Source organism: Macaca thibetana, chromosome 3 (genome assembly GCF_024542745.1).
Source record: "Macaca thibetana thibetana isolate TM-01 chromosome 3, ASM2454274v1, whole genome shotgun sequence".
Taxonomy (NCBI): Eukaryota; Metazoa; Chordata; class Mammalia; order Primates; family Cercopithecidae; genus Macaca; species Macaca thibetana.
The window spans coordinates 11,566,950-11,589,964 of NC_065580.1; the positions used below are offsets into that span (position 1 = coordinate 11,566,950).

The 23,015-nt window shown below is 37.6% G+C and overlaps 1 protein-coding gene across 1 annotated transcript in view; it reads right to left on the reverse strand.

Annotated features, from left to right (window-relative positions):
* CNTNAP2 (contactin associated protein 2) overlaps positions 1–23,015 on the reverse strand; it is a 2,243,420-nt gene that overhangs the window by 1,002,470 nt on the left and 1,217,935 nt on the right. Inside the window, exon 10 of the mRNA XM_050786136.1 lies at positions 13,142–13,313. Coding sequence (XP_050642093.1) covers positions 13,142–13,313 — 172 coding nt within the window. The remainder of the gene's footprint in view (positions 1–13,141; positions 13,314–23,015) is intronic.

Below are 23,015 nucleotides of genomic sequence, written 5' to 3' on the forward strand. Positions count from 1 at the left end.
GTCAGGTTTGTCACAGATCAGATCGTTGGAAGTGTACCTGCACTTCCATCTCAGTTCTGCCTCCATTTTAATTTTCTCTCTTTTACCACTCTCTATTGCTCAATTGCTGCTACTAGTTTTCACCATCTTCCAGATCCCAGTAAAATCTTACCCTAACGGGTAGACCCATTACTAAACAAATATTCAGTTAAGACATTGTTTGGGGAGACTAGTGAAGATAACGATCTTTCATTAAAGCCTTTTCTCACTCTGAAACCAGTTTCTCTTTCCGGCCAATACTTTCTCCTATTTCCAAACCTAATGAGCCCTCTCTCCTTAGTCCAACTCCTAAATACCTTAGATATTTCCTTTTTCACCTGTTTCTACTACCTCTGCAATAGTTCAGCTCTCTTCACCTCTGCCCAGGTAATCAGAACAAGTGTGAGTAATGCAAAACTTGATTTTCCTGAAAATCCCTCAATGGCTGCATATTGCCCAAAGGATAAGTTAGTCTTTTTAGTAGGCAAAAAATATGCAAGGTCCTCTTTTTTCTTTTTTTTTTTTTTTTTCTTTTTCTTTTTTTTTTTATTGAGATGGAGTCTCACTCTGTTGCCCAGGCTGGAGTGCAGTGGTAGGGTCTCTGCTCACAGAAAGCTCCGCCTCCCGGGTTCACGCCATTCTGCTGCCTCAGCCTCCCCAGTAGCTGGGACTACAGGCGCCCGCCACCATGTCCGGCTAATTTTTTGTATTTTTAGTAGAGACAGGGTTTCACCATGTTAGCCAGGATGGTCTCAACCTCCTGACCTTGTGATCCGCCCGCTTCGGCCTCCCAAAGTGCTGGCATTACAGGCGCGAACCACCGTGCTTAGCCACAAGGTCCTCTTTCATTAGGTTCCCCCTAAGTTCCTAGCTTCACATCTTCCCTCACTAGTAGCTGCTAATCTGTGAAAGAATCTACTGTAACTCCTTGAGTTTACTGCACCTATTCAAGTCATTCACACCCATGTACTCTCCAGCTGCCTGGAATGCCTATAGCATGTGCCTTGAACTGTTCCTCTGAGATCTCCATCCCAACCTAGATCCCAGGGAGAATGAGGCACAAGATCCCTTGTGCATACTTTGATTTGGGCATTTGTGTGTTTTTTCAACAATTATGTGGGGTATGTGTGTGTGTGTGCTTTTTTTGATCTCTTAACTCTTTCATAAATCAGTAAGAAAGTAGAATCTATAAGTTTACATCTTATTCATCAAGGCTAAAACTGTCCTTGGACACATGGTATGCAATTAATGAAACATTGTAGAATAAATGGAGAAATGAATAAATGAAAAATAGATCTTGTCAACTATTTTAGATAGATAGAAAAATAGATCTATCAACAAAATAGATCATGTAGTTTAAATGATCTCTTGACTGTTTCAGAAATGTGATATGGTTATCCATGCCTCCATACTTCTGCTCATGCCTCTATTTTGCCTGGTATGTTCCTGCCTTTCTTTCTCATTACTGAGGCTAAAACTCCTCTGAGGTTCAACCTACTTATTTTATGCAGTTTTCATCAACCACCAGCTGATGGTGATTATTTTCCTCTCATTAATTTTCTATAGAAATCATTATCTGTAACAAGAAGCACATGCTTACATGCTTCTTAACATAGTTTTAACACTTCTTGTGAATGTTTACTGTCTCTATGGCTACATCAGTACATGTTCTGGGAGAAGAGATCCTACTCTGTAACTCTTGGTTTTCTCCTTGTGTAGATTAGTACCAGTGCCTTGACCTTCATAGGAGATTAACAAGTGTCCTACAATAACTATGTGAGAGAAACTTGCCTTCATGTGTATGGTATTTCTAACTTAGAACATGCCACTTGAAAATTTCTTCTGTAATTTTCGAATGCCTGAAGTGTTTTAAAAAAGCAATGCACTTTTATGTCACATCTAATTTCCCAGAGGGGGGTCTTCAATGAAGTGTGTTCGTGAAAATAAGTTTCTTGTTGATGAAGCCTGTCTGGGACTATGCCAAAGAAGCAAAAATCATGAAACTATCACAGTAAAAGTATAACAGCTGCAACTTGTTGAAGGCAAACAAAGTTAATCCTATACACAAATGTTGTATGGTACTTACTGGTTTTACAATGATCACAATTGTAGATAATTTTCTATTTAAATCAACCTGTTTACTGATTAAGACACCCTTTTCAGATACTGTAATTTGTTTGTTAAAATTTATTACAGACTCATTTTTCAAAACCATTTCAAATAAACACACACATATTCCTCACCCCTTCCATCTGCATTCCTTTCTTACTCATGTAACATTCTTTTTGATGTAAGCAGGATTTGGTAAACAAAATAAGATTCAGACTCTAATATTCGTCAATGAATTCATAGGCAAAGACAAAAAAGTACTTATCTCTAATATGGCAATGGGTGCCATGAGAATTTTAGACAATGCTACCTGAAAATATAAGCTCGTTGCCCTCTTACAACTAGTTTTTGGGCAGTATAGATGCAACTATACAGAGAGGAAATATGTGTTTTTAATCAAACAAAATGAAAATGACAATTTCATCTTTGTAAAACTTTTTTTCTTGGCATAGAAAAATCTATGACTCCTCTCTCCTTTTCAGCTTATAGATCATTTAAATACCAAAGAAAAAAATTCAAACAAAATGTTATTTTGAAACGCTATAATAAACACCATCGTAAATTTTTACTCCTGACTCTTAATGAAGGTACAAGAGTACTAATAAACCAGATAACAATGTGATGTAACAAATAGTCCTTCCTCCCCTCCTCTCGTCTCCTCTTCTTTCCTTTTCTTTTTTCTCTGTATTATTTGGAATGCAAAGACTCTTCAAAAAGAGAAAGCAAAAAGAAAAAATGAACTCTTCTTTTATTCAGATTGGGAAATGATACAAGTCTTTAATATGCTGAGTTTAATGAAATCCAGTAAAGAAATGTCATTCAAAAGATACACACCTTAACCATTTTAATTTAACTGAAAACCTACATTATGTCAAGTCAATGACTCACTGTTAGAGGGAATTACTCTGGGGTCTTTGGGTGTGGGTTCACCTATTTGAAGTCTGTAGTTCAATCTACCGGCCTTCCTATCAAACCATTTCCATATAGTATCACCTTCATTTTTCAGTTTTGATTTCTTCAAGTGCAGTAAAAACTAAAGTTGCCAATGAATTTGAGTGAGTTTACCTCGGGCTTTATGAATCTCTGCAAAAGTTTACAGTTGCCTGGCCACACATAAACTTATGGTTTTGTTTGTTTGGAGCCACTTGTCTTTCTAAAACTTTTACATTTGATTTCACCAGAAACTATTTTTTTTCTGTCTCTACTCATTTGAAAATGTACTTAGTACTTAATAAAACCATGTTATTATAGTAACAAGTATTACTTGCATACACATTTTCGGGAATGAACCACTGACTCCCACACAGCATGTTAGGGAGCATATAGGAAATGAAGGATAGCATCCTACCAGCTCCAACTTCTCCTTCATCAAGTTGTATCAGTCCCAATAGCTTACAAAAGGGATGGAACATGTCCATGAGTCTGTAATGTTGGTTTAAGGGACAGCAATTAAATGAATTCTTAGTATGAAATCACAGCCGCAATGTATCCAAGTAATTGACAAAAACAATTATTTTAAGAAGAAAGCACTTGTTAAGAAATATATTTTAAATGTTTTTAAATCGATTGCTATTATTTTTATTTTGCAGGTAATATGATATCAAAAGCAAGAAATAAAATCAATTGGCTTATTTAAATCTCTCCATAGTTGATTTAGCTAAAATTATTTATCTATTTCCTTTCTGCTTATCTTCAAACATATAACTGTTTTTCTGACATTACTTTTATGCACTAAGCCTTCCTTGGGATTTAAATGTCAAAGCACAGCTATATGCCATGCCAAAAGCAAATATAGTTTTCTTTTGTCCTAATACATGCAATGCATCAAAGAAGAATACAGCTGCTGTTGAATCTTAAAATGGCTAATTCAACTTTTTTCCTTTCCTTTATTTCTTAGGAGAGTTATCTCCTCTGGCATTTCACTACTTTTTTTTTTTAAAAAAAAAGTATGTTTTTGTCACTCTAGTATTCTATTTGTACTTAAAATAAAATCACTTTGAAATCACTTCAGAGAGGCAACTGACTTGAACATAGGTTTGCCTGGGTATGTGATACTTTTAGGTCATTGAGCTGATGTTTTTGTACTAGAAAGATGCCCATGGCTTAAATGTTTATGTATAAACAGGAAGCTCCTCCCTTCTCAAAGAAACCAAAGGAAGCTAAAGATCAAATGAAACACTGGGGTTAGCATGGAAGGCCAAGAAAGTTTAAATAAAGAGTCACACATCTAATATTACAAATAAGTCAGATTTAGCATGAGGAAATGGGACTTTTCAGAAATTGCCAGTAGTTTTATTTATCAGAAACCAAGAAAGATCATAGTGATTTGCAACATAAAAATCAGTGGAATCCAAGATGGGAAATAAACCGAGTTAAGGTGAACGGACAAGATGAACACATCTACCTGAAAGAATCACAATAGGATGACCCCATGAGAAAACTGAAGTTTTTCCATACATTTAATGTGGGGATTAGGTTTTTGGACACAAGAGCTTTTGTCTGAAGCACAGTCCCCAAAAGGAAATCCAGTTTCACTACTGGAAAATTGCTTGTTGGCTCAACTTCCTTCAGAATTAGCTTCAGCCAACCTGTTCTTTGATTATTTGTAGTTTGATGGGATCACAGTCACAACAATGTCAGGATTGAGCAAGTATAGAGTTTTGAATAATGTGAATTTATCTCGGAGACTTTCTGTCCCCTTTACCTCTTATCAATAATTATCATGAATGAAAGTAAGGTATTTCCAGAAGCCTACAGTATGCGTAATGAAATAAACACCTAATGGTAAAAGACAAAATATTTCCCAATGTAAGAGAAGCGCTAGCACAGTTTGACACCAGCCTAACTGATGACATTAACATTTCTAAAGAAAAGAGAGAAGGAGATGGTCAACCTAGAAATGTATGATAAAAGGAGGTGTCCGACCTAGAGGGTAGCAGTTTGGAGTCAGCAAGATTCAGGTGAAAAAGAAAGGAAATCTGTCATAAAAACCATCACTACAGAAACATTAATATTTGTGAGACAGGCCTTCTCTTTACTATAGTAGATACAGTTCTGAAGTATTTTAAATCAAGGTTTTGGTTTGTTTATTTTTCATCAATTTTTTTTTTTCTTACACTGTGGCTGTCCTACCAGTGGATCAACGGTTATACAATTATCATATAAAGTGGATTCTGGGAGAAATCAACTTTAGACTCTGGACTGAAATAAAAAGTTAAGAAACATGTGGATTTAATTTTGGAAAAGTAGTCTAAAGCCAAGAAGCTTTCGATTGGAAAAAGCTATGCTTTTGAGAGCAAAACAGAGGCATCCTAGGTGCTAAGACATAAAAGCCAAAGAAGTGTTAAAACAGTGGAGAGTCTGATCAATCACCCTCCCTTCATCACCTCAGCATTCAGTCCCAGGAGGTACAGTCCACTGGTTGGTGTGATCTTCAAAAAGTATTTGTTGACTGAATAAATCTCAACCCTAAACCAAAAAAGAATCTGAGAGAAGTCTCAATCAATATAGTTTATTTTGCTGAGGTTAAGGACGTTCCCATGACACATCCTCAGGAAGATCTGAGGACGTGTGGCCAAGGTGGTTGAGGTACAACTTGGTTTTATACATTTTAGGGAGACGTGAGACAACAGTCAATACATGTAAGATGTACGTTGGTTCCATCTGGAAAGGTGGGACAACTCAAAGCAGGGGCTTCCAGGTGATAGGTAGATTTAAATGTTTTCCGATTGGCAACTGGTTGAAAAAGTTATTATTTAAAGACATGGAATTAATAGGAAGGAATGTCTGAGTTAGGATAAGGGGCCATGGCAACCAAACTTTGATCATGCACATAAAGCCTCCAGGTAGCAAGCTTCAGAGAGAATGGATTGTAAATGATTCTTATCAGACTTAAAGAGACTATTCAATCAGTCTTAAGGTCTCTGTGTTGATGTCTGTTAGGCATGTCTGACCTAAACTAATTTTTTTTTTCAGGATTATTTGGAATGCCCTTGGCTGAGGGGAGGGTTCATCAGTCAGTTTGAGGGCTTAGAATTTTATATTTGGTTTACACAGCAGAGACTTAGGAATCCTATGATGGCCTTTGAGGGTCTAATGTGTAGAGGGCCTCATGTCAGCCTGAGTGGCTGTGTAGAGCAGATATGGAGGGATGGCATGCTGAAGCAAAGGGAGTGTAGCCTAAGGAAGCTGTCCCCAATGCCTAACCTCTCCCCGACAACACATATGCAATGATTCATTTCAGCTTGTATGTAGTCTCCAAAAGATACAGAAATCACTGTGTGTCCCTACAGGGCCTATAAAATGCTTAGATGGCTGGTAGATCAGATGAAGGTATTAGGAGAAAGAACACCTAGTGTGTATAGTCACCAGCCATGCTAGTTTACCCAGAACTGAGGGGTTTCTCCAGGTGTGGGACTCTCAATGCTAAAACCAAATGGGACTCATACATGCTAGGAATAGCTGTCACCTTAAACACAGATCCCAGAATGGAAGTCTGGCGATACCCATGTCATATCTGAAGGTCAGCAGGAACAGGTGTCATGACAGTGGGTGGCAGGGACTGAGGTGGGACCCTGAAGACTGACCAGGCTGGGGACTCACAGAGAGCTCAGAGGGAACCTTGGTGGAGCAGGTGGGACAGATCCCACGCCTGTGGTGATGAGGTATTGCATAAGCTAACTCTGACCCAAGCCACGCTAGGGCATCTAGGAGAACTCTTGAAATGGTAGTACAACCACAAAAGGAAGTTTACCTTTGACTGAGATCAACTTCCATGTTGACTGAATATACACAGAAAGGAGGAGTGATTACAGTACCAAAATGTATGTGTTCAAGTATTTATCTTTTCTGCTACTGCCTAGAAATAGGAAATTAGCGAATGAAGACAAATTTTAGAAAATGATAAATGTTACATGTTTTCTTCATCTAAGTTATGAATCCAGATTTTAAGCCTGCTTTTATAGAAACTCATGACCTCTTATGTTTTGGTCCATTTTCACATAGCTGTAAAGAACTGCTTGAGACTGGGTAATTCATAAAGAAAAGAGGTTTAATTGACTCACAGCCCCACACAGCTGGAGAGGCTTTAGGAAACTTACAATCATGGCAGAAGGCAAAGGGGAAGCAAGGCATGTCTTACATGCCAGCAGGAGAGTGAGTGAAGGAGGAAAGTGCCATACTTTTAAACTATCAGATCTCATGAGAACTCACTGACCATCATGAGAACAGTAAGGGTGAAATCCACCCCCATGATCCAATCACCTCCCACCAGTCCCCTTCACTGATACACGGCAATTGCAAATCAACTTGAGATTTGGGTGGGGATACACAGCCAAACCGTATCATCCTTCTTGACCCTGCTTTCATTCACCTTTCCAACAGAGTCAATTTAGTTTTGAGATATTTTTCATGTATCTACCTAATCCTCATTCAACGTTCTTATGAAAATTTATTTACTTATTCTTTTCTTTGAAAGAAAAAAAAATCAAACTGGATATTCTTGAAAAGAAAACATTGAATTAAAAAAAAAAAAAAACTGGGTCTGTGATTATGTACTTCATCCAAAAATATAATGAAGACTTAATTGCTAACTCTGCAATAGGATCTAGTCTATTCATAATTTCTCAAGTGGTAATTTTGTAGGCTATGTTTAAGTTGGGCCATTTGCATTTCCTTTTCTGCTGTCTGTGTTATCTGGGATGTTTACTGATTTTGTTTCTAAATGTATTTGTTAATATATTTTCAATGGAGGTAGACAGGAAAGAACAGGGAAGATTCTAATTCTAATGAGTCACTTTTTACTAGTGCTGACTTTAACAATATGAATTTGCTTTGGCCTCTAAACAGCTATTTAGTCCCCAAATTTCAGTCTCTAGGGGACATCACTAAAATGCAACTTAATACACTCCAAAAAGTATTATCTTTTTTTTCAAAGTCATTTCCGTATTTGAGAATTTGTTCTTCTGTATTCTGGTAAAATGATGGTACTGGTTAATTTTAGCAGTGCGGACTAGGGAAAGGGCAGGTGTTTTTGGCTCCAAGAAAAATAAAACTTAACTCATAATTACTTAGATAAATGATAGTTGATATTTTTCACATACAAATTGGTATCAGGGGCTGCTTGATCTATGGTTTTCTTGACTCTTCAGCTCTAGACATCAGGTCTACATTTAACCAAGAATGGTGGAGAGCAAGAGGGGCAACTGTATCAGGAGAACAAAAGCTTTCCCAAGAACACCACAGCTGACTTCTGCTTAGCTCTTAGCAGCCAGGACTGTGTCTCATCTCTGCTTCCGCCTAGCATAAAGCAAAAAACTTTCCTCTGGCAGCTGGGCTGTGAAGAGTGCTCTTAGGACTGAAATAGAAACCACAATTGCAAAATGGACTTCACTATTACTCACAAAACACACAAAAAAATTGTCAAATCAAGCATGATCACCACCTAATTAAGCTCAAAATATGTTAACATCAGCTTCTTCCTAACCATGTGTCCTGGCTACAACTAAGAAAAACAAATCAAACAGTAATTCTACACCAATTCACAAGTTCTGAGGCCGATGTCTGTTGTAGCAAGTCTCCGAGTTTAGGAATTCTGACCACTACCTGCAAAGACTGACTCACTCAATCTCCTAATACCCTCCCTGACTCTCCCACAATGTCCATCCCTCCCCAATCACCCCCCTCCCCAACTTTGAAAGACCCTATGGTTCTCCTCGTGATTCTCTCTTGAGGGAAGAAGTGAATGGACCTAACTCTGGCTAAAGGAGTGTTTCTGAAGGTTTGAGCTCTCAGGTTTTCACACCTGGAAAGAGGCTGGAGAGAAAAAGATTGAGAATAAGAGTTGAGTCAGGCATCTTAAGATGTTTGCCACAAGCAGTCAATCATGCAAGGGTCCTAGGAATGAGTAAAAGAGAGTAACAACGCAAGGAGAAAAAAAAAATGTTATCTCTGGGTATTTTACCTTTCTCAAAGAATGTTTCAGTAACTGAATGTTTGCTGACAACCCTCCTCTGTAAGAGCAGGATATCACTGAGGGGCCCAAGCTAGCAGCTTCCATTGTTACAGACCACTTCCTGCCCATTATCTACCACCTCCCCTTCCAGTTCTATGACTGCTTATAAAATGTAACTAAAGATACCAAAGACCCTCAATAGTTAAACAAAAGGGATTCTGTCAAGCACAAAGGTTAATTCTGTAACCTGCAGACACAGGCTTGTTACATGCATATATCCAACTATCTTCTTGACATTTCTACTTAGAAGTCCAGTAGACATTTCAACTCATGTTCAACCTTGAATTTCTGACTTCTGTTTTCTTTAGCCCCCTTGACTAATTTTCTCTCCAACTAGCCTTCCCAATCTGAAGAGATAGCATCTCCTTTCTTCCTGCTGTTCTTAGCAAATCATTTGGATTTATTCCTATTTTCTCTATTTTTCACACCCCACATCTAATTTGTAAGGAAACCCTACTGACTCTGCCTCCAAAATGCATTCAGAATTGGCCACATCTCACTACTTCTTGTGCTAGCACCCTGGTCTAGGCTACAAGCGTCTCTCACCTGGATTATAATGGCATAATTTTAGTTAGCCTCCTGTAGGAGCTTTCTTGCTCCTACAGCCCAGATTCATCCTTTTAAGACGTGAGTACATCATGTTGCTCTATTTAGAATGCTGCAAATGACTCCTGTATTCCTACAAAATAAAAACTTACAATAACCTACAAGTCAGGAGGGCTTGTTCCGGCCTCTATTCCTTCAACTATTCTTGACCTCCTGAACTTGCCACCCTGGCTTCCATACTGATCTTGGATCATGCAAATGCCTCTTTGGTTGCCTGTGCTCTCTGGGTCAAACATTCTTTCCCTGTGTTAGTACATTCAGTTACCTCTTTCAAGTCTTGCACTAATATTATCTTTTCAATGGAGGCTTATCCTGATCAACCTATTTAAACTACAACTCAACACCTTGATCTACTGACATGCCAGCCTTCCTTGTTTTGTTCTAGTATTTTTACCCATAAAATTTATTCCTTCTCACTTGCTAGATTATTTACCTTTTAATTATAGTGTGTCATCTCTCCTTCCTCCCCTTCCCCCACCATGTGAGCTTAGAATTTTCAATAATCTTTATATGTCCTGTTCAAGGATGTATTCCAAGTGCCTAGAATAGCTTGACATCTAGCATGCACTCAGAAAATAAATACTGAATGCATAATTCTGTAGCTTGGCATGCTTGCTCTTTCCTTGAATCAAAGCTGTGTTCAGAAAATAAGCACGTGAACAAAATAAGCCACATGCAAATCTACATACAAATCAGAAAAAATAAACTTCAAATCATAGGGTATTCCAATACAACACACAGAAAAGCTCCTTCAGACAAATATTCCCCCAACTGTTTCCCTAAGTTCTACTCATCAAATCATTGCAGCTGTGGCTATTATCTCCAAATGTTTTAGAAAAGTCAGGCTTGTGTAGCTCTTTTTTTAATTTTACCTTACGTTCTCATTTATACCCTTTCCCCCCCCCCTCTCAAAAATAACTCTCAAATCGATCAAGCTGGAACTGGGAAGGAGAAAAGAAAGAGCCAGTGTAGGCTTCCTTTGGGAGAATTTGGGTAATCTGAAAAGAAAGTTGTAGATACGGGGCAGTTGCAAAATCTTAGTGAGGAGAAAGAAGCAGAGATGTGCTAGGGGTGTATCGTCAAAGGGTTATCTGGATACATCACTGCTCAATGAGGACAGACTAAAACCACTGGCACTTTCACCTGGAAAGACACAGATTAAGGGTGATATCATCAACACACTCTTCAGTGGTTTAAGTAAAATAGTCCTGTCTCATACCTATGAATGTACAACACTTCACGCTTAAGATTTTGAACTGGGAACATTTTAGGTGACTAAAGGAATCTGCTGTTTCACACGTTGGTATTTAATGTACAGATGTTGTTGCCTTAAAAAAAAACAGTATAAGCTAAAAATAGGTTCCATAATGGGTTTAGAAAATTCCTGGAGATGTGTCACCGGTGACTACTTTTCTGCAGCTAATCTTTTCATTTGTCATCCTAAAGAATAAACAATAAGAAAGGTGTGAACTTTGTTCTTTTAGCTGCAGGAAACTTGGCAAGATGAATATTGGGCCTGACCCATTTTGGCAAAAAAAAAAAATATTTTGTGTATCTTGTATCTGTGAAAAATTGCAATTTGTATTCTCTTTTCTGTACCTTCCCTCGTGTTGGTCTCCCAACCAAGAGTATCACCTTCCGTTTTCTTCATTTACCAAAATCCCATTCATTCTTTTGGGACCAATTTAACTCCTGTCTCTATTAGAGTCAAACATTAATATCTCAACATATCAACCTTCCTTCTTTAGTAGCCAACAATTTCTATACAATGCCTAGAAACACGATGTTTAGAGAGAAACAGCAACGTGTTACCTAGCCCATTTACTAAGCTGAAAGAGGTAATAAAATTATTGTATCATTACAGTTACTGACCTGAAAAAAAGAGCAGATTCTAAAAAAAATCCATAACTATTATGAAGAAAATATATTTTTCTGTATAAAACAATTATAATATGTAGATAATTATCTAAAATTAGAACAAATGTTCTTTAAAACATTCATCTCAGCTTTTCTGATTATTGCTGCCACTTGCTCTAGGCAGAAATAATAGCTGATACATTATTAATGGCTCAATAATTAGGAGTATATTAAAACTGTTCACTTTTCTATTTAAATATAAACTGTTTAGGCTACTAAGATCAGTACTTGCATACATGAATAGAAATAAGCAGTATACTATGTCAGAAAGTATTATTACAAACATGAGAAGGCTTTATAAAAGTTGTATCTTACAGCCACCACAAACTGTAACTTACATGAATGCCATCTTATTCAGATTATATGAAAGCAAACTTACTTCAAAATAGATTATTTTTTATGTTTGTAAAATTCATTATTGAGTGACTTCTTAAAATATTTCTTCTTGAATAAAATAAATTTGTTAAAGACTTATGGTCTACATTGTGTTGTGGGTAGACTGAGATAGGATTAATACCTTATTTCAAAATTTTAAAAAAATTTAAAGAACTTTTATCTTCCGTAAACACAAAATTAATAAAATGATCTTTTAGAATAAGACAGTTCTTCCTCAAAAGATTGAAATATATCTTAGAAAATCATATAAATTCACTAGGTTAACTTCAAATCATACATAGTTCGTTTACAGACAAAGCATCTCAAAATGAAACTTGTTCATAGTAGAATGAGAGGCACTATCTCTAAGTATGTTAAGGTCGTGTATGCTGTATAATCATAATATTTCACATAAAAGTTGCATCTTTCCACTGTGTGAGAATACAATTAAAGTTTTTTATTAAAAATTTCTCCCCAGATTTGCAAAACCAATAAAGATTTGATTTTGTCATATTTTAATATGTGTATTTTGAAAGCTGGACCAGTTACTCTAAATATTCTGCTTCAAAATACCCATGTTGCCCACTGACACTTTTGTAATATTCCTTTTCTTTCAGAAGCGGGTTTTGGAAGGACATGCTGAGGCCAAGTCATGATTGAGACAGAAAGAGAAGGCACATTTCTGCTTGTAGACACAGAAAGCAAAACTAAAAATAAACTGTCAGAATTTCTCTACCACACTGCTGTTGCTTGCAAAACTACTAGTTGAAGGCTAAGATTCCCTGATTGGAGCCTGTTGAACAAATGCAACACCACAGTGTGTTATATATGCAACACCACAGTGTGTTATATATGCAACACCACAGTGTGTGTGTGTGTGTGTGTGTGTGTGTGTGTGTGTATATATATATATAAAAAATAAAAACATAAACATAAACACTGCTAATATCACAAACATACAATACATACTTTGAATGGTAATTTCCGTTTTACCTGCTTTTCTTTAATATTTATTTTTCCTTTTGGATGTTTCCCTGGTCTCACAACAGAAACATAGATTTGGAAAGTACGGACAATGTGAGGTAGGATGGAAACATCATTTACCTGTCTATGATCGCACACATGTCAATGCTGACATTTGCAAAACTTCCCGGCTTCCTTTGTGCCACTTCGTATAAATTTACAAGTTGATCATCCACTTGAATGAGCTGCATGCATCCTTGGAATGAGGGCTGAAGAACAGAGTGACTTGAGTTATTCATCTGGTTCAGAAAACCTGTGAAACAGAAGAAATGGGAATGTAAATCTGGTGTACAGTATGCTTCACTAAAATTCTTGTGGGTATTTTACCTGGCCACAGCCATCACATCCAACTACTGTTTCTTTGATCCTTGCTGATGTTATATTCAGTGTAGAAAAAGGAAGTTTTTTGAGAAAGTGAGATTATTACAGAGGAAGAAGTCAGGGTTGAATTGTAATGGGTTACCAGGTCAGTGTTTGCCTCTGGGGTCTACTGTCACTCAAATTTTCTCTTTCGACATCATCTTTCTCACTGTCACATCTTTCTGTCCCTCTGCTGTCAAAGACTCACTGTTATTCTTTCTCTGCTGAGACAGGCCTCAGAGATCAGGATACAAAACTTTAGAACTTTCGCAGCTATCTAACTGTCTTCTTGTTTCTTTGACACTTATTTCTATTTTCTTAATTCCCTATTACCTGTTATTCAGATGTCAAATAAGCCAAACTTACTATTACGAAATAAAGCAGATCAGTGTGTAACTCATTACAAAGACATATTTGCATTACAGATGCTGTTTTTTAAATTTATAAAATCTAAGGGAACATGAGAAGGAAATAAATTTAGGCATAAGGGTCGGCCACCCGGCTTTGAACATACATCTACAAGCTATCTAATATGGTATAAATACTAGATCATAATATAGTATAAATACTAGTAAATAATAACAGATGGAACTAAAATTAAAAGAGCAAGTAAGAGTAAACACACACACACACGCACACAAACACACACACACACAAACACACACACACACACACACGCACACAGTAAATACTGTTGATTCTATGAAGAACTAGAATGCATACACCAACCTTGAAATCAGACATTAAGAGTTTATTGCTAAATAACTTTAAGAGATCACCACCAATCAATTACTATTGTATCTTTTTAAGAGAAACACGCATAATTGGGTAGAAACATGCATTATGGATGGAAAATTTGTAGGCCATAAGAGAATGATATTTTTTCAATCCCTTTAAGTATCTAAAGAAAGTCCCCAGAGTTTCTACTTTTCATATGGTTCACCATACCAAATCTGCCTACTGGGCAAATTTAAACTGTATTAATTTGTCTGCTTGCAAATCTGAAGTTATTGACACATTCACTTCATCTAATATTATATCTATAACAATAAACAATTTATATAAAATGGGTTGGAACCAAATGTTCCATTAAATGGATAAAAGTGAATTTTCAATGAAAACAAAAATTGGCCATTATATTAGTCTGTTCTCATGTTGTTAACAAAGACACGCCAAGACTGGCTAATTTATAAAGAAAAGAGGTTTAATTGACTCACAGTTGAGAATATCTCGGGAGGGCTCAGGAAATTTATAATCATGATAGAAGGGAAAGCAAGTATGTCCTTCTTCACAGGGCAGCAGCAAGGAGAAGTGTCAGGCAAAGTGGGGAAAAGACTATAAAACCATCGGATCTCGTGAGAACCCACTCACTATTATGAAATGATAGAATTACCTCCCAGAGGGTCTCTCCCATGACATACGGGGATTACGGGAACTACAATTCAAGATGAGATTAGGGTGAGGATACTACCAAACCGTATCAACTGTTAAGTGATATTTTAAAAATATCTGGCCGGGCGGGGTGGCTCACGCCTCTAATCCCAGCACTTTGGGAGGCCGAGGTGGGCGGATCACGAGGTCAGGAGATCAAGACAATCCTGGCTAACATGGTGAAATCCCGTCTCTTAAAAATACAAAAAATTAGCCGGGCGTGGTGGTGGCGCCTGTGGTCCCAGCTACTCGGGAGGCTGAAGCAGGAGAATGGCGGGAACCCGGGAGGCAGAGCTGGCAGTGAGCCGAGATCACGCCACTGCACTCCAGCCTGGGCGATGGAGACTCAGTTTCCAAAAAATAAATAAAAAAATAAATAAATCCTATTCTTTTTGACTAAGGATACTAAGGATAGTATTTTAGGATAGCAGAAAACTTCTTTCTCTCTTCGTTAATGGATTACAATATTTAAAGTCCAATAACTGTCATTTGAATCTCCTTTAAGGATTAATCACAAAGGTATATTTTATTTTCTATTAACACAGTATTGTATAAAAATAAGACTGTATTTGAATGAACTTCTTGACCTAAAAAAATCCATATGGGACTCTATTTTAATGTTAATATATGGCTCGTGTGTGTGTGTGTGTGTGTGTGTGTGTGTGTGTATTTTCTAGTCAACCACATTTTTTTCATTTGCATTGACTTAGTCCCTTCGGAAAAATGCTAATATTAGATAAATTATCTGTTTAGACCAGTTGCATGCACACACATGATTTTCAATTGTTTAATCAAGATAAAATTGAATAGACTGTAATGTCTAAACTTAGCAGAGAGAAAACATCCAGTTGTAACTTACTGACCACTCTTAAGAAGACTCTCATTTCTATTTTTTTTTTCTTAATAACTGGGAGTCTCACCATATCCATACTCTCTTTGAAAGGTTTCAAAATGAAAGGATGTATCTGTGAAAATAAAAGCCACTCTGAAGCACAGCGGTTGCATAAATACCGATTACTACAAATTGGGTAGAATTAAAATTGTAAAACAAGACGTCATCAGTCACTTATAACAATATTCTGTTTGATCGTGGTAATTTTGAAGTGTGAAGTTGTTAGGTCCTTTTATTTTCCAATAGGAGATGTATTCTAGGAGAAGATAATTATAGGACAAAATACTGCATATTCATTAAGTTTTTTCTTTCCATACATTATCTTTAAATATTCCAAGATGGACATCATTAATCTTTGGCTCCTGATTTCACACCCTTTTTTTGTCCCCGTCTATAACCAGTTAGGCCTGACTTCTGTGAACAATAGAAAACTCTGCAACTTGGTCTCTGAGATTGCTTAATTTGTGGAAAGTCAATCACCATGTCATCATACACAGTCTTCTGGAGGGGCCCAGGAGAGGTAATGAATATTCATCAGGGTTGGAAATTAATTCTAAGGTGATATGTTATGCAACAATAGATATCAAATAAAGAATTTGATGTTTGGATATGCCATCCAGGTTGCTGTGAATGCCATTAATTCACTCCTTTTTATGGCTGAGTAGTATTCCACTGTATATATACCATAGTTTATCCGCTCGTTGATTGATGAGCATTTGAGCTGGTTCCATATTTTTGCAATTGTGAATTGTGCTGCTATAAACATGTGTTTTTTAATATATATACACGCAATGGAATACTACTCAGCCATAAAATTAAATGAATTAATGGCATTCACAGCAACCCAGATGGGACTGGAGACTATTATTCTAAGTGAGGTAACTCAGGAATAGAAAACCAAACATCGTACGTTCTCACTAATAAGTGGGAGCTAAGCTATGAGAATGCAAAGGCATAAAAATGATACAGTGGACTTTGTGGACTCAGGGTGGAAGAGTGGGAGGGGGTGAAGAATAAAAGACTACGAATTGGGTTCATTGTATACCGCTAAGGTATACCAAAATCTCATGAATCACCACTAAAGAACTTACTCATGTAGCCAAATACCACCTGTTTCCCCTAAAACTTATGGAAATAAAAATTGAAAATAAAATAAAATAGAATACTTTAGAGCCAAAAAAAAAAAAAAAAAAGAATTTAATATTGGCAGAGAATTATAACAGAAACCTAAAAATGTGGCTGTGATTTAGGGAACGGAATATGCAAGTTAGTGGGACAGGCCTTAAAAGAAGCTTGATGGCTCTTGAGGAGCCGTAATGACTTAAAGGAAGGTGAGGAAAGTGTTAGCGGAAATGAGAGAAAATTAGATCTTTGCTGTGTTCCGGTGGAAAGTTTAGCAACTTTGTTGCTTGTGATAATATGGAAAATAAAAAGATATACTTAAATGAAATTGTATAATCTAGCTAAGGATATTTCCAGGTAAAGTATTGAAGGAACCGCCTGGCATCTTATGTTTGTAGTAAAAGAAAAAAAAAAATGGGAGAGAAGAAGCTAAAGAAGAACTATTACGAATGAAGAAGCCAGGCATTACTGAATTTTAAAGTAAAATGCTCTTTCAATTCCAGTCTCTCCAGATGGTGAACAATGCAAACATGAAGAAATCACATTTCTAAGCAAAGATCAAATTCCAGGAAACGTGATCTAGAGATGACAAGGAAGTGTGATTACAAAGTCTACATAAAGACCTGAGAAAATTATTAGGTATTCCTCAGAGGGACACTCCATGAGACAGAAGACCCTCTAAACAGCTTATTTTTATGCCTTACAGGTCTTTTCAATTAAACAATAGGGATTCTAATTATCTAAGAGCATTTTCCTTCTGTAGATCTACAGAAGCTCAAGGGGTCAGGGGGAGCTTATCTTTATATAATTGTGGATGTGCCTTTTATGAAGTGGAGTAAACCTGAATAAAATTCATATAAAGTCCATTCATTTTTTTTTTTTTTTGAGACAGAGTCTTGCTCTGTCGCCCAGGCTGGAGTGCAGTGGCGCAATCTCGGCTCACAGCAAGCTCCCCCTCCCGGGTTCACGCCATTCTCCTGCCTCAGCCTCCCGAGTAGCTGGAACTGCAGGCGTCCCCCGCCACGCCCGGCTAATTTTTTGTACTTTTAGTAGAGATGGGGTTTCACTGTGTTAGCCAGGATGGTCTGGATCTCCTGACCTCGTGATCTGCCCACCTCGGCCTCCCAAAGTGCATTCATTTTTAAGATAACTCTATTGGAGGTAACACCACCAGCTTGTACTGAAAGGAACAGAGGTGGGACAAAATAGAAAAAGGCCTTCAACCTCCAAACTTTATGGTGAAGAGGCTATGCAGCTGTAAACATAGACAACCTTCTATATATATAAAAAAGGATGATGTAGAGTGGCAGAACTAACACAGAGGACACAGCCAAGAGCCATGGAGAATCATTTCCAGAAAATAGCATGACTGAGTCCTAATCAAGAATGACCAACATGTGCCTGACTGGATTGCAAAACTGCTGTGGAACACTGACTTCTTTGTCTCTCTCATTTTCTCCATTTTTGAACCAGAGAGTCTAGTTTGGTTTCTCTGTGCATCATCTACCATTGTATATGTAGTGTGAGGGTGGCACAAAACTTGCTCATAGGTCTTAAGATTGACAACTGTACTTGGGAAGTGATACTCGAGTGACTATACCTAAACAGCTTCATTTTCTCTTGGAACTCTCTGAGATTCATTTTAGATTGACTTGACTTAGACGATGAGGTCCTGGAGTTTGAGCAGATGGCCCAGTGGAATAAGACTTTGGATGGCTTTTAGAGGAGGTTGGGTGTACTTCATTTGTGGAAGAAGATATGAATCTCTGTCGGCGATAGGGTGAACACTGGCAATCAGTCTCCAAGATGTCCATAAGTCTTCGCATTATGTTATTTTAAATACCTCCTAATATTTATGGCCTGTATAGTTTCCTCCACACAATCAGTGCTGCTCCATGTGACACATGGAATGTGGTGGTAGTAACAAGGTGATATGATTTCCGAGGTTAAGTATGAAGGCATTAGGGGCTGCACCTTGGTCTTTTGATCCCTTACTCCAGGGAAGCCAGCCTAAAAGCCATGGAAACCCTCAAGTAGTGAGATGGAGAGCACCTAGGAGGAGAACTAAAGTCTCTTACCAAGTGCCAACAGCAGCTTGCTAGTCATGTGAGTCTGCCATCTTGAAGAGGAGCCTCTAACCCTAGTCAAGTCATCAGCTGATTGTGGCTCTAGGAAACATGTATTTGCAGCCTCACAAGAAATATCAAGTCAGAACTGCCCAGCCAAGCTGCTCCTAAATTACTGGCCTCTTATGGAAAAGAAGAGATAATAAATTATTACTATATCGAGCCACTGAGTTTTGAGGCAATGCACTACGCAGCAATATATAACTAATACAAAGTGTAACAAACACATCCCGCTATTATTTTCTCAAATAGGCTTGAATATTTAGAACTTGAAGATTACTCACACCTGCAAAACATTATGTAACTGGTGGAATATTGACAGTTCCCTTAGTCAACAATGAGTTAGAGATGTTGGATCTCTGATACTGAACCTCCTGCTGCTTTAACTCCCTTGGAAACAGAAGAGAACCTATTATTTATTTTCTGTGTTTGTTCCCTTTATGAACAAATAAAATTTCAGTAAAAATACTAGTGTGTTCGTGTCTGTGATGCCTTCAGTGACTACTGCAAAGCTCAGGATTTAACATACTTAGAAGATTAATAGTGGGAGTTTTTGGTAATATAAATTTGCAGCTGACATTTCGAGGGTCAGAAATGAATAGCTGTAAACTATTCATTGAACTAAAGTGAACGTAACAAAAAATTGTCAAGTTAGTAAAAAGATAATATAGAATAAAGGCAAATTTTTGGCATGTTTTTGTTATATCTTTAAATTTCTATGAATTTGGAATAAAAAATACAATGTCTACACATGGGTTATTGTAACTGGTTTCTACAATCTGACAATGTGTTACAACACCCACAGTGAATTATAATCTTGTCAATCTCAATTGCATCTTACTTTCCCTGTACTAGAAACCTTCCTTCTTTACAGGAACATTGTAATTATATCACTTTACTGGCATGTCTGAAATTTCTGTTTCAAGACTTGCATATAAAAACTTCATACTTGATTTGAAGTCCACTCAGTACATTGCTATTCTTGCTGACAAAGAAAACACATGCATTTTCAAGGTTTTAAAATTTTAATTCAGAAATACATCAGTGAAAAACTTGCTGATATTTGTTTTGACATTAAAACGGCAACCTAAATTGTTGTAAGTTATAATGTTCATCTGATGGGATGGAAAAAGCAAACAGTAGACAACAAGGTTGAAAATATTACATGTTTAAAACCAAGTGCATATAAAGCTTCTCTCTGCTTATTTTAAAGTTGGGAAGGTTGGGAGGTCCAAGGGAGGCTGGTGGAATGCTTTAAGGATGTTTAAAACCACCTACTGTCTTTCAATTTGATCTTGGCAGACTGCACAAAATGTCTCCTAATCTCTACTGTTTACTCAACCTTCCGGAATAACTTAGTCAAAAACCCATTGAGCAGGGGCAGGAAAACAGCCTCAAAAAAAACTAGGGTCCAAGCAGGCAGGAAGATAGAGTGGTTCAGTGGAAGAGAGTCTCGTGGTGTCCAGGACCTGTGCACAGAGGACATCCACACACGGTCTCCACCCCACGTGGCTGGGAGATGGGTTATAGTACAGCATGATGGAGCAAATAAATAAATACATGGAAGACAGTGAGAGCCAAATTCTCAATGTCAAAGAAAGAAGGTACAAATATGAAGCATAAGAAAGACAGAATGTTCATGCCTGTAATCCCAGCACTTTGGGAGGCTGAGGCAGGCAGGTCACAAGGCTAGGAGTTTGAGACCAGTCTGGCCAACATGGTGAAACTCCATCTCTACTAAAGACACAAAAAATTAGCTGGGTGTGGTTGCATGCACCTGTAATCCCAGCTACTCGGGAGACTGAGGCAGGAGAAATGCTCGAACTTGGGAGGTGGAGGTTGCAGCGAGCCAAGATTGTGCCATTGCACTCCAGCCTGGGTGACAGATGAGACTGTCTCAAAAAAGAAAGAAAGAAAGACCGAATGAACCCGGTGGGTTTGCATTAGAATTTAATCAATTAGTATAAATTTGTGGTTTTCGCTATATGTAGATAGATACAGAAATAAATATGAATGAAATTGTATATTTGGTCAATATACAGATGGTTCCTATCATCCATTGCGAACAGTCTATGAACAGGGTCCCTCTCAAAGCAATGAATAGTCCTGTTTCCCAGATCCTGGTTTCTACGCTGGGCAAAACCAAGACTCCTTGGAGAAATGACTGATTCTAAACTGTGTTACGGAAAGTACAATAAGAGTCTGGAACATTTTGCTGCACCAGTAAGTAAAGAAGTGCCCAAAGAATGATGGGGCCATGTCAGAATGACACAGGAGCCAGCCTGAAATGGCTTCTGCTCCCCAAATTAAGGACAATTTGTGTACAAAATAAATAATTTGAGTATCAAAAAGAGACTTTGAATATCAAAATAAAAAAGGGAGGAGGAAAAAAAAGGAAGCTATAGATCATATCCTACTGAATAAAATAGGAATCCAAGAGTCTGCCTGTCTAGAAATGAATCAATACATAGGGTAAATAGAAAGCTCCTCCAATAGCACTATGCTAAGTAATACATGTAACAGGAATGTAGAAAGAAGAAAGTCACCATTTGGAAACCATCATATTAATAATTAATTCAGGCAAGGCATATCAATAGGTGCTCAAATAAGTGGGTGAAAGTTGGAAGCAGAACATAGCCTCAAACTATTTCCTTAAAAATATGTATTTTTTTAAAAAAAATACTCATAAACCACCCCCATCTAATGAATGAGGCCTACTATATGATAGCACAATAGGGTAAATATAGTCAATAATAATTGTATATTTTAAAATAACTTAAATAATGTAATTGGATTGTTTGTAACTCAAAGGATAAATGCTTGAGATGGATACCCCAGTCCCCATGATTGAATGCTTTTATCAAAACCTCTTATGTACCTCATAAATATATACACCTACTATGTACCCCAACATTACAAATATATGTTTACTAATTTCAAAGGGGAGAGTAGTCACTTTACATTGGAAAAACCAGGCAGATCCCTTTATAATCAAGTGATCAATGTTATTACCATGAGTAACAGGACCAGTTGACACTGGGGGCCACCTGATGAGATTCAATGAGAAGAATAAAGCATGGTGTGTAAGACATCTGTCAAAAATACAAGGCTGGGAATAATATCAAAGAAACATCAAACCAATCCAATTTCAGGACAACTGACAAATGACTGGGATAGAATATTCAAGAATGAGAAAGATGAGAAAGTTGTGAAAGTGAAGAAATGACTAAAGTGAGAGATGTTTATGATTGTCAGAGATGGAGAGCCAGAAAAACAGGGTGTGACATGTGATCCCAGAGTGGGTCCTTTTGTTGTAAAGGACTGATATGGTTTGGCTGTGTCCCCACCCAGCTCTCACCTTGAACTGTAACTCTCACAATTTCCATGTGTCATGGGACAAACCCAGTGGGAGGTAATTGAGTCATGGGGGTGGGTCTTTCCTGTGCTACTCTCATGATGGTGAACAAGTCTCACAAGATCTGATGGTTTTAAAAATGGGAGTTTCCCTGCGCAAGTTCTCTCTCTTGCCTGCCACCACCCATGTAAGATGTGACTTGCTCCTTCTTGCCTTCCACCATGATTGTGAGACTTCCCCAGCCACAAGGAACTGTAAGTACATTACACCTCTTTCTTTTGTAAATTGCCCAGTCTCAGGTATGTTTTTATAAGCAGCATGAAAACAGACTAATACAGAACATCGGTACAAGTGGAGTGCGGTGCTGCTGAAAAGAGTCCTGAAAATGTGGAAGCAGCTTTGGAACTGGTGACAGGCAGAGGTTGGAACAGATTGGAGGGCTCAGAAGAAGACAGGAAAATGTGGGTAAGTTTGGAACTCCCTAGAGACTTGTTGAATGGCTGTGACCAAAATGCTGATAATGATATGGACAATGAAATCCAGGCTGAGGTGGTCTCAGATGGAGATGAGGAACTCGTTGGGAACTGGAGCAAAGGTGACTGTTGCTATGTTTTAGCAAAGAGACTGGTGGCATTTTGCCCCTGCCCTAGAGATTTGTGAAACTTTGAA